The sequence below is a fragment of the Colossoma macropomum genome, unplaced genomic scaffold (assembly GCF_904425465.1).
Source record: "Colossoma macropomum unplaced genomic scaffold, Colossoma_macropomum, whole genome shotgun sequence".
Lineage (NCBI taxonomy): Eukaryota > Metazoa > Chordata > Actinopteri > Characiformes > Serrasalmidae > Colossoma > Colossoma macropomum.
This window is the reverse complement of record NW_023494791.1, coordinates 25,973,598-25,988,894: the sequence shown is the minus strand read 5'-3', so window position 1 is coordinate 25,988,894 and position 15,297 is coordinate 25,973,598. Positions and strand designations below refer to the sequence as shown.

At 38.7% G+C, this 15,297-nt stretch overlaps 1 protein-coding gene across 1 annotated transcript in view; it reads left to right on the top strand.

Moving 5' to 3' along the window:
• Positions 1-1,864: 1,864 nt before the first annotated feature.
• The window catches only part of nin (ninein (GSK3B interacting protein)), a 35,811-nt gene continuing 22,378 nt past the window's right edge, over positions 1,865-15,297 (top strand). Inside the window, exons 1-4 of the mRNA XM_036574616.1 lie at positions 1,865-2,152; positions 7,482-7,679; positions 9,791-9,881; positions 12,435-12,607. Coding sequence (XP_036430509.1) covers positions 7,491-7,679; positions 9,791-9,881; positions 12,435-12,607 — 453 coding nt within the window. The 5' untranslated portion in view covers positions 1,865-2,152; positions 7,482-7,490. The remainder of the gene's footprint in view (positions 2,153-7,481; positions 7,680-9,790; positions 9,882-12,434; positions 12,608-15,297) is intronic.

Sequence of the window (15,297 nt, the reverse complement as noted above, 5' to 3'; positions counted from 1 at the left end):
TATATGTCGTATGTTTCACAATCAAATCGATTGTAATACATCCTCCTTGATCTGCTTCTTTATGATTGGTTTGTCAGTTGAGTTTAACCAATCAGGTCGCTGATCCTCGGCCAAAAATACATTCCGGCTATGTGCCAAAATAAAACGCCTATTCGCTGTTATTTTACGGCTCATCTGCCGTTATAAGCAGCAGCTCGAGCTGCAGAATAGATATGAGCGTCAGTAAAGAGTCAGGTGTTTTTAGACTGGCCCATCATGTGGACAGTACAGCGTTGATGGGCTGCTGCAAGACGAAGCGTGGTCTGATATTCAGTTCCTTCGTTTAGTGCGGACCATCGTAAAAATGCGTTCCTACCGGCAGCTGAACCAGGGGACTCACAGTATACAGGTTACAGACCTTTGCTGACTTGTGTCATCAGAGACCCGGATGATCTTATTTTACCCACTCCTACCTGCGCATCTCCATGGCACACACTCCTCCCCTGGGCTCCACCTGCTGATGCACAGATACTGACAGGCAGAGAGTCTACAGCTGATCCTAGAGCCGCTCTTCAGAATAGAGTCAGTTAAGCCTGCTCTGTTTATTAGGTCCAGCTTAGAAAGCCATGCAGAACCGAAAGAGTCAGAAGAGAGTCTCAAACACATACAGACACAGGCCCTGCTGAAAAAGAACTGTTAGGAATAGAAGCTAAAGGTTTCGAATAGAGACCACTGTCGAACACTTTTAGATCCCATTACCAAACCATCAAATGCATTTAGAATCACCCATTGGCCTGTTAAACCATTAGGATCCTTTACACTGTGATATCAATCCATTAACAAAGACAAAACGCGTTATAAAACCATCAGGAACCAACAGAAACACTTACTGGTTTCTATGTTTTTTCATCAGGGGAGGTATATTATGAAGAAAGTGTGAGACATAAAAAACAGTTTTGAACAAGTCCCTGTGTTTAGATTTTACATAGCATGAACGCACAGACTCATTTCATTAACAATGAGTCCTCAGCTGTCTCATTAGCCCTTCAACTACAACAGACACTTCGTTAATCTAGTGTTTTTCATTTTTGTTACAAAATCTCAAAGTGCTTTACACAGGAAGACAAGCAAACAGTGGATACACAAAATATCATGATCTAAATGCAGAAAACACAGTTCTTAATAGACAAAAAAGAGACCCAATACACTAGGCATACTAGCCTAATCAAACATAAATACTACTACTCATATTCATAGAGGGACTTTCCCTATTTTGGCCAGCGATTCTAGATAGATAGAAGATATAAAACTATGAGAAATCACAAATAATATGGAAATATATGGTACAAATACATAAATTATAATTATAAATTAATATAAATGAATATAATTATAAAAAAGAAAAAACGGCAAAAATGGAGATACCGGATTTTGTTCCGACAGCAGCAACACACACACACACACACAATAATAATAATAATAATAATAATAATAACATCTTGGAAATACTTTTGTGTATAGGCATAACCTGCCTCATTTAAATTTGTTTAGGTAACACATTTTCAAGTATAGAAGCATATAGAAGCATAGACCTGTAGATCAAAATGTCTTCAAGATTATGAAAAATATACCTACAGGAGTGAATGGAATTAAAATAAATTGAAATATGAATGAACATTAAACATCAAGAATAATTGGTATTTTTCATGAACAATGTTCCATGTACATATTCCATGTGTAAGTATTTATTTCCTAATTAATAACTTATAGCAGATATTATGACTCCTGGTACAGATGTGCAGTGTTCGCCCTCCTGCTTTACCACAGCTGTACTCTAGAGGGCGCGCGCCCGCCTGCGTCCCCTCCCCTTCCTCTCTCAGGAGCTTTTCAAAATTCCCAAAAAGAGGCAGTGTGGAGAAAACACTCAGCACAGGACGAGCTGAGCCTGCAACTCTCACCGACTGGATCATTCTCACCTAGAGGACGGACTGTATCGACTCGCCTGAAAGCTGCTGCCCCTCTGAATCTCTGACTCCCCCCGGTTCCGTTATCTTAATCCAAACGGCTCGGAGCAGCAACTTTCAGGACTGAGCGATTCTGCCGAGACTTCAACAACCGAGAGGAGGAGAGAGGAGGAGAGGAGAGCGGCGGGTAAAGCTCACACGGAGAGCGGGTATGTATGAACCTGTATCTATCTGTCAGCCTCTGCTAACCTACTTATTTTATGAACTTTCAGCTCACATTAATCTCATTACCGGCTTAATCTCGCCAGCCTGTCGAGCTGTAGAGAGTCTCTGTGTCTGTGAGGAGCGCTGTGTGTACGTTAGATTTAAGTCGTCCTGCGAACACAGATATATAACGCTGTGTGCTGCGTACCTCCAGAACCCGGTCGGTCGGTCAGTCAGTCAGGAGCTTGTTCCGCTCTTTCGTGTTCCTCTCACCGTGAGAGTCACTCAGAGAGCCGAAGTTAGGCCCAAACACAGGCTGGAGCCACTTCACACAAGCAGGCCTGATGCGGTTCCTACTGCAGAGAACAGAAAGAGGAACTCCACACGAACTTATCAGCAACGTTTATCTTGAGCAATAGTGGCACTTTTAAAATGTGTACTGCGATTTAAAATTGATAAAAAAAATGTAATCCTGTGATTTAAATTCTATATTTGAAACATTTGTACTTCTTGTTTAAGATATCAGAATAACGTTACTGTGGTCTAACATCTAATGCAGAAATCTGCATTCTTTCCTTTGTTTTAGATAATACAGCTTAGCTTCCATATAATGTCTAAGGGACACAAGCTGTCCCCTATTCATGGAATGACCTTTCTTTTTGCTCCTTCTTTGTTTTTTGTTTTTTTGTTTTTTTTTCCTTTTTACCATTTGTCAGTTGAATAGGCTTTAAAAAAAAAGGAATGTTTTTGTCATTTTAGGGAACAATCAGTGGCTGCGAAGTCAGAACTTATAATTTATTTTGACCGTTGTAACTAGAGATGGCATATTGATATTAATGGTTAAGGGGCCAATATCAGCTGGATATGTGAGATCAGATATTGTAAGGGGGATAAAAAGAATGAATCTGATCCAATCCAAGCAAATGTGTCCTGAAACAGCTCACACAGCCACATTGTTGTTAGAGCGCTTGAGTAGTTTGAGTATGATTGATTACTTTTAGATGCTCATAAAGTGATGTGCTCATTTTGAAATTGCTCATTTTACAGCTTAGTGTTTCTTAAAGAAAAAATGTCGGACTGGTTTTGATATTGTTCTCATGCTGGAGTTGAAAAAGTGGTATCTCTAATAGTAGTGATGTGCAAGTTGATAAAGTTTAATGAAGTGTTGTTTTATACTGTGTCTCTCTTCACAGTATGTTGCCAAGTTGGTGTTTAATGGCCTGTTGTGCTGTGACTCAGCATAGACTAGCATTCTGCTTTTATTAATTATTCATTATATTAAAATCCCCCTCCAGGACTCTGTAACCAATGCTGCAGGTAAAACTCGGTGGCTGTAGTTTTATTGCTCTCTGTTCCAAACACATACACATCTCCACCAGCGTGTTTCTATAACTACAGGGCAGTGTGTTTACCTATAATGTGTAATGTGTTGAGTGTGAAAGTGTGTCCAGTGCACTTTGTATGTGTGTGCGTGTGTGTGCATGTGTGTGGCAGGGGTGAGTGAGTGTGTGCGCTCTGATTTCCTGTCAGTGGCTTGATTCCTCTCAGACAGCTGTCAATCAAAGTATCCGAAAGCCATATCGGCACTGTTGGAACACAACCTTCTCCGAAAAGGTCCTTTTACATGGGAAGAAAAAAACATTCTAACTTTTAATGGAAGTTAATGTAGAACTGATTAATTTTAAGTCAGTTTGGAACATTTCTATTTAAATTTTTCATTTATGCATAACAAATAAAGAGATTATGTTGAAAAATGCTGAAATTTTCAGTGTTTCCAAGAGTATTTTGACAGCCTTCAAGTATATTCTGTTCCATATTTCTTATTTTTATTATAAAGAAAGGCACACTGTGCATAACATGAGACACATAAGACCTGTGTTTCCGCATTTCTTTGGTTCAGACCTGTAAAAAAACAGATATTTCTTTAGCTTTCTATTAGTTTAGTAAACACACAAGGTCATAGCTAGTTGTGTGGTATGCTGTGGATGGTGACCGATTGCCTGATAGGGTTTCAGCTTGTGTTTGTGTCTGGTGGTGCACTTCAGCGCATCAGCTCAGTGTTTCTGCGGTGGGGGTTATACTAAAGAGGCTGATTATTATTCCTCAGGTTTAAAATGCAGCATCAGTGGTGGGTGTGTTAGCAGTGCAGAGTCACGACAAAGGGCATCTGCTTTCCCAACACACACATTTCCATGTGTGTTGAGGGGGGGATTTTGAGGCCCAGCTGCTCGTCTGTGACCTCATCATTAGTTGGCCCTTGAAGCAGGCTGAGAGTGGCCAGGTGTCTCTCTATGCAGCACACGCGCACATACACGGGCATAGAAACACTCAATACACCTTCAAAATACTACAAAACACAGACAGCACCTGTAGGTCTCTCTGTTTTCTGTGCCATAAACATGACTTTATTGTGCTTCTTGTATTATACTTTATTATGCAAGAGCTCTGAGAGCATCATGTAACATACTTAAGACATTTTTATTTGTGTGAAATTCTAGTTAGCTCAGAGAGCTAAAAGCAGTACTCTAATAGCTATAACTGCTAAAGCTGTTCTGCTCAGTGCTTGGCTTCAGCTCCCTCACCTCACGTAACCGTTCCTGCTTGTTCTTATATATCTCCGTCTGTCTATCTAAGGTCATCTAGCAGCTTTAATCATTTTGGGATGTGTTACCATAATACTCGCTTAACTCCCTCAGGCCTCTGACAATCAGACATAGCACAGCTTTTTCCTATTAGGCTGCAGAGTTCTGCATCATCAAAGGCCAATGGTATTGCTTATTGCATTTTTGTTGTTTGTAATGTGAGTAAACCGACCAGTTTTAGATATTCCCAATGAGTCTTTCTGTGTCACAGGCATTAATGTTGTTTTGATATATGGGGATATTAAAGGCATCATCCTTAAGAAACTGTGCATTACAGTGATTTTACCATGGCAATAGGTACTGAAATGCACAGTCTTGAATAACTTATTGCTTTTATTAAACAGCTGTGATGAAATACAATGACCTAATACTCAGATGTTCAGTAACTTTTTTTTATTTACAATTATATAATATAATATCACATAATGTCATTTATTATTTGTTATTTAGATGTGGTTCAGCCAATCACATTTTAGAACCAGAACTGTCTGCTTCATAAATATTTTCAATCATATGACTGTGGTGTGATTTTGTTTTTGTTTGTGTCAAAATCTCAATTTTTTAAAAATAGTCTATTTCTAAATCATCTGAGCTCAACAGCTGCTCTTTTCATTGTACGATAAATGGACTACTAGAAATTCTCCACAATTGTGGTATCCATGTGCTGCTGCAAGTCTCCCTGTAAAACGTCAAATATTAATTCAAAAGTGACCTGTGTGGTCAGATTTCCTGGGTGTTTTTCAGCCCACACCAAACGTCTTTTATATATTAACATCACATGCACAGGCTCAAAAAGAAGTCCAGCTCGATGTTTGTCTCCGTTTTAAAATCAACATTATACTGATGAAGATGTGATGACAACAGTAGACAATTCACTTACCTCCTTGGGAGACACACACCAGTTACGCATTTTCACCTGAGAGGTCTTCAGATCCACAAGTCTTAAATAGTGCAACGTTTTTCCCTTCCTGCTGCCTTTGCATTCTCATTTTGAAGATACAAGGTTTTGTTTGGACAGCCATGATATATTGGAGCTACATCTTCCAATATTTTTCTGCTCTTTCTGTGTTTAAATCTAGTGAAGTCACAAGTATCAGCCAAAGTGCTACACAATAAAATTCATTCCAGCAAAATAAGAAACAAGTAATAAACAAGAACAACAAACGGCAAGGACGGACAAAAGAAACGATGGGAGACTGATGACTGAACAACATGAATATGCTTCTTCAGTTTTTAGTGATTAGGCTAATTGTGGAAGTTTAGTGTATCAGTATCAAATACACTGAATGTTGTCAGTCTCACTATAAAGTTTCAATTGCCTCTGTCTCTGTTTATTAACTTCTGTCACTTTAGGTTATAATTAATGACCCAGCAGGGTCAGACCACTCATTGGCCCAGCGCCATCCCCCAATTTCACCCCTAATGTGACACACACACACACACACACACACACACACACACACACACACACACACACAATCTGTGTATGAGAGCCAGGAGCAGGTTATGAAAGCCAGTGTGGCAGAAGTGTGCATGGTGCCAAACTTCACTCTTTGCAAACACTACTAATAGGCTTATACAGCCACCCTGAAAGAGAGCAAGATGGGTTGAGTGAGAGTAGATGAGAAGCTTCTGTGAAGGGGACAGTAGCTCACTTGCACAGCTCACTTGTCTGAAGTTCTGCTTGCTGACTCTGCACTTTATCTCCAGAGCAGATGAGGTCACACCTAGGACCAGACACAAGCAACACCAGCCTGTTTGTGAGTGATGAGCAGAGAGAATTTTCTTTGGCTTTTGGTTTGTTTTTAGTTATAGATCTGGGGTGTTATAGTATAGGGGTGTGTGTGTGTGTGTGTGTGTGTGTGTGTGTGTGTGTGTGTGTGTGTGTTTGTTTGTGTACATGCCTATCGCATGCTCTCGCTGTGTGTGGAGCGGTAACATTGATCAGGGGGGTGCTCCAGTAGCCCACATCAGCCTGCTTGCCTGATCAATATGTCTGCCCTGCTGTCAGCTTTGTCATCATTTTATGTTTACTTCACGGCCTCTAGGTTCTTTTCAGTGTTTCCGGTTTGATTATGTGGTTTGATGTTTAAGACAAGTATTTATATCAAAATTAAGCTTTTTATGATTTTTCACTTGCTTACCACAAAAGTGGCTGATTAGCCTAAACCCAAGGCTGGTTGGTTTTACTTTGTTTGTTTTGTTTGTTTATTCATTCATTAATTTATTCATTCATCTTTTCATTCATTGATCTTCTTAAATTTTTCATTTAATTATTTATTGACATGTTTTGCTGCAGATCTCAGATTGTAATTAGGGATGTAACAATATGGGAACTATGGGCCAGTGCCGACATCCAATATTTTTCATTTACATATCTGCTAATTCCAATACATAAATATTTATAGAATTTGGTAGTTGGGACTACATCCACCTTAGCATTATAGAGAAATAACACATGTATCTCTATACATAATCAAATATTTGTTTATATATATTGATCTAATCTAAATCACCGCTTCCAGTTGTGCATCCCTAATTGTAACGTCTAATAAAGCTACATTGCTTTTACTGTAACACAGTCTTAAAGAATTTAATTAAATATATATTCTTTTATTTCTATAGTTGTATTATTTGTGTGTCTTGATGCTGCATTGAGTAACAGCATGTATAACTCTGTATTGTTGTACAGGGCAGGCTGATGGATGGAGAGGGTGACCAGTATGAGGAGCGCTTAAGGGAAGTGTTCCAGAGCTTTGATGGTAGTGGTGCTGGTTCTCTAAACCCAGAGGAGCTCGCAGAACTCTGCCACGCCCTACAGCTGAACGACACTGCTCTACACACGCTTCTGCACACGCTTATCGACTCTCAGGACGAACTCAACGCACGGGTAAGATACTATAAGATCGTGTATATATATATATATATGCTTACAATACATGCTGTAGGATTTCTAAATACTCTAAAATGCAAGTCTGACCAAAGTAAGCTGTTTTTGGTATGTTTAGTAAATAACTACCATAATTATGGAAGTATGATGATATCCGAATCTTATCGTTATGGGCAGACATTTTCTTAAAGGGCCCATATGATGGAAAACTCATTCATCCGTCATCTAAACCACTTTATCCTGCTGTGAGGAGGCAGCGCTAGTCACTACGCCACCGTGCTGCCCTGGAAAACTCAATTAGGAGAAGAGTTTTATGCAGCTTGTAAACATTGATAAAGTTTCATAGCATACTGTTGACTCCAGATCCATATATGGAAACTGAGTTGCAAAAACAGGCTGTTTTAAATTGACTGCTTTTGTGATATGGTGAAAGCTAAAGCATTTACACACATCCACCTATTCAGCCTACAGCAGTTTAGCTCCACCCATTCACATTTAATTCATTAAGAGAGATTCTAAAATGGTCATCTAAAAATGAATTATGACTGTTTTTTGTTACATAAAATCACACAAATGTCTTTAAGTGGATCTCAGGGGAAAAAATAAAATACCAAAAAGGTAGGATATTGGCCCTTTAAGCGGAGGGAAAAAAAGTATCAGCATTGGACAGATGTCTAGATTTGACTGATATATCCAAATATCATTTGATGCCAGCTTTATTGTACTCAGGAAGAGCAGAGCGTTTAGGTGACACTGTGCTAAAATGTCTGCATTTTATTAATTTTACTGCATTTGGAAACCCTCTACAAATAAGTGTAAATAAATCTTTCTCTGTAGTGCAAGTTCAGGTGGATTTAGTCCTATTTTTTCAATTTTATAAATGTTTATGTATCTGTATCAACATTGGCAAATATATACATGAAAAAAACTGGGATATTGGAATCAGTCCCCAGTTTCCATATTGGTGCATCCCTAACCATACTGCATCTTCAATTATTGTCCTGCTCTCTCTGCTTTTAAAGGTAGGGAAGTCACATTCATTCATTCATTCATTCATTCATTTTAATTAATTAATTTATTTATTTATAAATGCAACAAGTAGCAGCCAAAGTGCTACACAATAAAATTAAATAATTTCAGCAAAATAACATAAAGCAGTAATAATTAAATAATTGAGTAAAACAACTAAAGACAAGAAACATCAGGTGGCAAGGCCGGACAAAAGAGATGAAGGGAAACTGATGACTGAACACCATGAATCTGCTACTACAGCTTATGCCTTTTCATGAGCGCCCTCTCTCACAGTGTCCATTCAAGTTACGCACTGATACAGTGTCTTAGAGCAGTAAGCAGACAAATTAAAATTAAAATTTTAATGATTCAGATGAGGGAAAAGTACCTTAAGTGTGTCCTCACTAACGTTTGGCCTAGCTGGGTGCTAAGTTTTAAAATTCAGGTTAAAAATATCAGTGTGGGGGATTACTTCCAAAAAGAGGATAAGCTGTTCTGCACACTTTCAGCACAGCCTTTTTATACTCTCTTTCACGCTGATTTCTTTCTGCATCGGTCCTTTCCATAGCACGTGTGTGTGTGTATGATGGATGGTAGCTATGCGGTCGTTGTTGTGCATTATGTGGGGGGAAGAACACTTGTTGAAGATCAGTGATCCACTATTCCGGCTCAACAATAGAGTGAATGTCAAAGGACATGCACGCGCACAGCGCCTACCACTCGCCTCACGCACCCATAAGAGCGGAATAATCCACAAAGGGAACCTCCACATGCAAAAGTGCGTGTCATTGTCTGGGGCAGCTGTTGCTCCCAGAATCATTCAGGCTACCCCCACATTTCCCGTAGTTACCAGGCAACCGGGATTTAATTAATAGCCGCGTTGGAGATTATTTGTCCGATTTTGGCTGTGATCTTTAATCTGTTTCCTCTTTAACACAGGGGAGCAGCTGCACTGCTCTTCAGTATTACACTTTAACTGCATTAGCTGCAAAAATCATTTTACCTTTTCAGAAAATCCACTGAAGGCCTCAGCTGTGCACCTGTATTCCTTATCAAGCCTATTATGCTTGCTCAGTACTGCTATTGTGTTGTTTTTGCAGGTTGAGTTTGAGCAATTTAGGAACGCTTTGATTCAGGTGCTGTCGTCCACAGAGGAGACGCTAGCTAATGAGGAGAACCCCACCCTCCCAGGTACCATCATCAGCTGTTAAATTTGATGTATAGTCATTATAGTTATCATATTTACGCATTTCAAGGAAAGCTTCAAGCCTTTTGTTGAGCTGCTCTGTGACTTCTGTGCGCCTGTAGCAAGTTAGCTTTAGATTTAGCTCAGCTGTCTGATGTCAAGGAGAAGTGGGCTGGATATTAGCCAGTGTCTAAGTGGCCTAGTGCTGTCGCGTCTCTATAGTAACAATGAATTGAGGGGCACATTGATGGTTGGGATGGCACAGAGTGAGCTAGAAATAAAGAAGCAGCTCTGCCTTAATTTGTATAGTCAAGGTGTTCATATAGCTGCATTATTGCTCTGAAATCGTGCCTGAACATTTACATGTTGCTCTTCTACCCTGTACTTACTCATTATCGAAATGAAATCTTGCATCAAGGTTGTTGGAGGTAAAACTTGCAGCTTTAGCAGCACAACACTATTTAAAAAACAGGTAAACAGGGCACCTCAGTACATTTGTTTGGACTAGAATAGTGAGACCAGGGGAAAACCAGGACAAGTGACCATGCCAGAATAGTTAGCAGCGTTAGTCTTTCGTCTCAAAAATGTCTCCCTAACCCTCTTAAACAGGCAGAGTTATTCTGAGCAAGCATGAGTCCACATACTGGATTACTAGCACTACTAAAAGATGAGTCAGCCTTACTTAACACAAACAGACACACTTATGGTGACTGTAAATCTTCCAATGCCATCAAATCCTTTTTCTGAAAGCTTGGCTGATCTTTTATTACAAGAGCTGCTAAGAACTGTTTTAAGAGCCAGAAAGAATTTAAATTTCCTCTCACCTATAGTGTTGATGCACTGTTGATTGGAGAGGTAAAACTGCCTATTATTTAGATTATAGAGGTATGAACCCTTAATTTGGGCAAGTTTCACATATGAAGTACACATGCATGCACCAGCCCCCTGAATGCTGCAACCCAGCCTGTGAGATTGACATTGTATCACTGCAATTTACGTCAAAGAGGAGGAAGGCAAAGACTGTGTCTTGTGCAGAGATGAGGTTAAGACTCTGTTAAGAAGGATTACTCTATGTGAGGAAGGCTTGTGCGGTATAAATGAAGACAGTGTCCGGATAAGAAGAGTTCCTTTTCAGATATTGCTCCAGATCCTCTGCACTCAGTCAGGTCCCATAATCTAAATGAAGCCTAGTGCAAACTCTGACGCAGCACTGAGCAGTGTCCAAAGACATCAGTGAGTGCCAGGTAAATGATAGGAAATTACAATAAATGGAAAATGAGAGTAAATTTAGTAAATGATTGACTCAATCATGAAATCACTGAGCAGTGTTCAAAGACATCAGTGAGTACCAGGTAAATTATAGTAAATTTAGTAAATGATTGAGTTTGATTTGTTTATTTTGGTACAATACTGTGCAAAAGTAGTTATTTTTATTTCCAGTCAAAACAGTTGTTAGTTGTTCTTTTTAAGTGTCACTTCAGTCTTAGAAGTTGGTTGTATTTTCTGATTCTCACAATCTAAGCAATCAAAAACACATTCAGTGATGTTGAGGTCTGGGCTCTGGGGAACACCAGCATACATACTGCTGCTTGACAGTTACACATCTTTTTAAACGCTTAGCATTGAGTTATCTCTGTGGAAGGACCGAAAGAGTGAAGAGAAACACTTGTGAATTTATTTGTTTTTAAGCAAGAGCAGAGCTTGATTTTAGCCTGTCTCTTAAAGATGAAAGCTTTGAAGGAGAATCCCACTGGTCAGCATAAATTACTACATTTTAATGAAACTTACCGAGTTAATGGTAGTGATAGGAACCAGACGTCTAAAGAGTTTAATGCCTCTACTACACTGCCTGATGCCTGAGACATTATTTTCTCATAGTTTTACAATAAAGATCTGGCCTGAAACAGATTTTCATAGGTAAAGTAATATTTTTAAAAAACCTCATGTCTTAGGATTTGCCAATATTTTACCATAACCAGTATTACATATAAAAACCCACACACGTGTAGGTTCAATTGTGGTTTTGGATAGTAATAACTATATTTGAGTTGTAAACATTGTGATTCCTGGTTCCCATCACCACTACTAAAAAGAAATCTAGAATGAATCTCTACAAGTAAACATTTTGCCTTTAAACCCACTATGAACAAATTTGCTTAAATTTCAGCCACTGAATTACTCAAAAAAATTTCCCTTTAGGTACTGTTTGTGACAGGTTTGGTGTGTGTGTGTGTGTGGTGTGTGTGTGTGTGTGTGTGTATGCAAGCAAATTCTTATATTTAATCTCCTCAGAAATATTTCCTGAAAAATCAGTAACTTATATTTAATGGTTGTTTTGACTGGAAATTGAATAAATGAAGGGTGTTTTCTGACTTTTGCACAGAACAAAAAATAAATGCACTGAATGGACAAAGTTGACTGTTAAAACTATATGCACAGTAGTGGAATACAGACAATTTAAAAAAAAAACAAACAAACAATATACTACTTTTGTCTTATAAGATACATGTTTTCATCCTCTGTTTCTGCATCTGTCTTGCTCTCACCTGTACTGTCAGACTCCCCAGAGGTACAGCCACGCTTCATAAAGGGCGGTAAGCGCTATGGCCGCCGATCTACACCAGAGTTCACACATGCCATCTCAGAACTCTCACACACGCCACCTGAGGAGGACGAACAGGAGGAAGAAGCTCTAGGGAGCACTGATGGGACATTACCAAGCAAGCGTGAGGTAAATAATGCATATAAGCACACATATGGACATGCACACTTACAAGGGTTTATGTAAGCAACCCCAGACCTTGAAGTCTTGACTTCAAAACCAATACTGAGAGGGGAAAAATTGAAGGCGAGAGGAACAAAATTAATCAATCCAATCCAATCTTCTATCAAATCTAGTATGATATAGCACACACTCACACTGTGTGATCTGATCCGATGTGGTGTGATGTTGGCTATGAATTTGGTCCTGTGAGTTAGTTGAGTGTTTGCATAGTTACACTTCAATTAAAGACAGGACATTTTAAAGCTTAGTAGTTTTTAAGAAGAAAAATCTAATCAGTATTGAAATGGACTAACTTGAGGTTTCTGTATCTATCAGAAAAGCTAAAAGTGTCGGGTGGGATAAGTCAGATATCTAGCAGATGTCTAGAGGTCTCAGCCTGCAGATGGCAATGAAGGAATGATCAGTATTTGCACACAGTGTAGGGTGAAAGATAGTTATCCTTGAAGCCTCTTAAAAAATTTCAGTTATGTTACCATGGAGATACTGAACAGCGGTAAAACAAACCATGTGTTAGCAAACCCAAGGATAGTCAAGGCATGCTTGCAGACATTCTCTTTATCCTTTAATTGAATACATTCTTGTAGTGAAAGCCCCTGCCCTTATGTTAGAATCTGAATCTTTGTGAGAGTCTGTGTCAGAGTCTGTCACTGTCCTCTCGTTGCCTTGATTGCAGTGAAGTGTTAATCTAAGATAATCTGATTACTGCACTGAGAATCACACTTAATGCAGAGAGGGGAGACGTTACGTAAACATCCAGCAGGTATTAATTGTATAAATCTGTATGAAGAACAGATACTAACACAATTGAACATGTCTGCACTCTTATTGATATTTCAGACTTTACAACCAGTATACTGGTTGAAAGTCTTTTTAAAGTATTAGTGGCAACATACATATTCAGTACATAACACTATAAGGTTAGCCTGTTTAGCTGAATTGTTAAATCAAGAACAATTCAGGAGTCCCTCACTCAGTCCTCCCACTCTGTTTTCAGTTGCAGTCTGGAGTAATCCAGTTTGTTATCAAAAGTATGTATGTATGTATGTATGTATGTATGTATGTATACACTGGTCCTCTCGTGCCACCTCCCTTGGTCACCTGCTTGAGACGATGACACTGTCTCCGGGCCTGATCACACCTGCTCCTGTTGCTGAGAATGACTATGAATACTTCCCAAATTCCTGCTGTCTGGTGATCGATTTGAGATTTTAATGTCAGTCAACAATTTTAAGTTTTTGCTGGGCCCAGAGAAGTTGTTGCATGCTTATTCGTATGCACCATAGATTTATCTATGTATTGTACCTTTTCTGTTTTTGTAATTCATGAGATTTAGCTGATATAGCTGTATTGATTAGCCAAACCAGGATGACAGTTGGATGATAACTACAATTTTTACTGGGCTGCAATAAGGAGAGGTTTGGAAATGGTTAAATTTGCACTGTGTAACATTTGGGGATTACGAGACCTTTTTGTTTTAACAATTAATGTATTTCTGCGTTAAAGAACCACTTTGACACACACACACACACACACACACATATATATATATATATATATATATATATATATATATATATATATATATATATATATATATATATACACACATATCACAAATTATATTAATATTGCTTGTATTTATTATAATTGGTGTTTTTCTGAGCAAATAAATACTTTCTGACCAAATAATTAGCTTTTAAATATAGCTGTAGTTTTACATATAATATAACATACAACAGTAATAAAACATTTGCATGAAACTATAAATACTCACAATATTGTGATATACTGAAACCATCATAAATTTTAAATAGATTTGTGTATACATTTTTGGCCATACCACTCAGTACTAAAGTTTGCTTTTTTTATTTTGTAAAGTGAAATGAGATGACTTGCTCATTTGATCATGTATACTGTGTTGTGTTGTGACATGTTAAGTTTGGTGTGTTGTAGTGAAGGACATTGACCTCTTTCAAAGCCACTGTGGTTGTCAAAGCAGCAGCATTGTTTAACCTCTATTTGTCTCAACTGACTGACTCTATCTGGTGTGTGTGAGGAAATCAGCAGCTGTGTGTGTATTGTGCTGGTGTCATAGTGACGCTCTGAGAACAGAGGCCTGAATGATCAGACTTGAATACAGAGACACGTGTGTTGGGCTGTCTTTTAATAAGCATATATGCGTGCACATGTCTTCACACATGTGGGCATAGCCACTGGTGACAGAGCTTGTATCAGTTGTGTGCTTGTATGTGTATGGGATGAGAAGTATTGGTGGCAGCGTATCATACTAAACAGCTTTGCACTGGAGATCAACATAAAGTCTGTGAACAGTGCAGCTTTGCTTGGTGTATTAGAAAGGAGCAAAAGTTAATTAAGATAATATTAAACTAATGCTAGTAGTTCTTATAGGCTAGTATGTTTTTGTACAGATGGCTTGTCTGTATTGACGGTATCAGTATTGGGCCAATGTCAGCAGAAAATGCTGGATGAAATGTTGGAGGCAAAAAGAATGAATCTGATCTAGTTTTGTGGCAATTCTAGCCTGGAATCGTGTGATATGATGTTAGTTGTGTATTTCTGCCTGTGGGGCAGTAGTGTTCAAGTTTTCTTTAGCATAAGTGCCAACTTTTAGATGC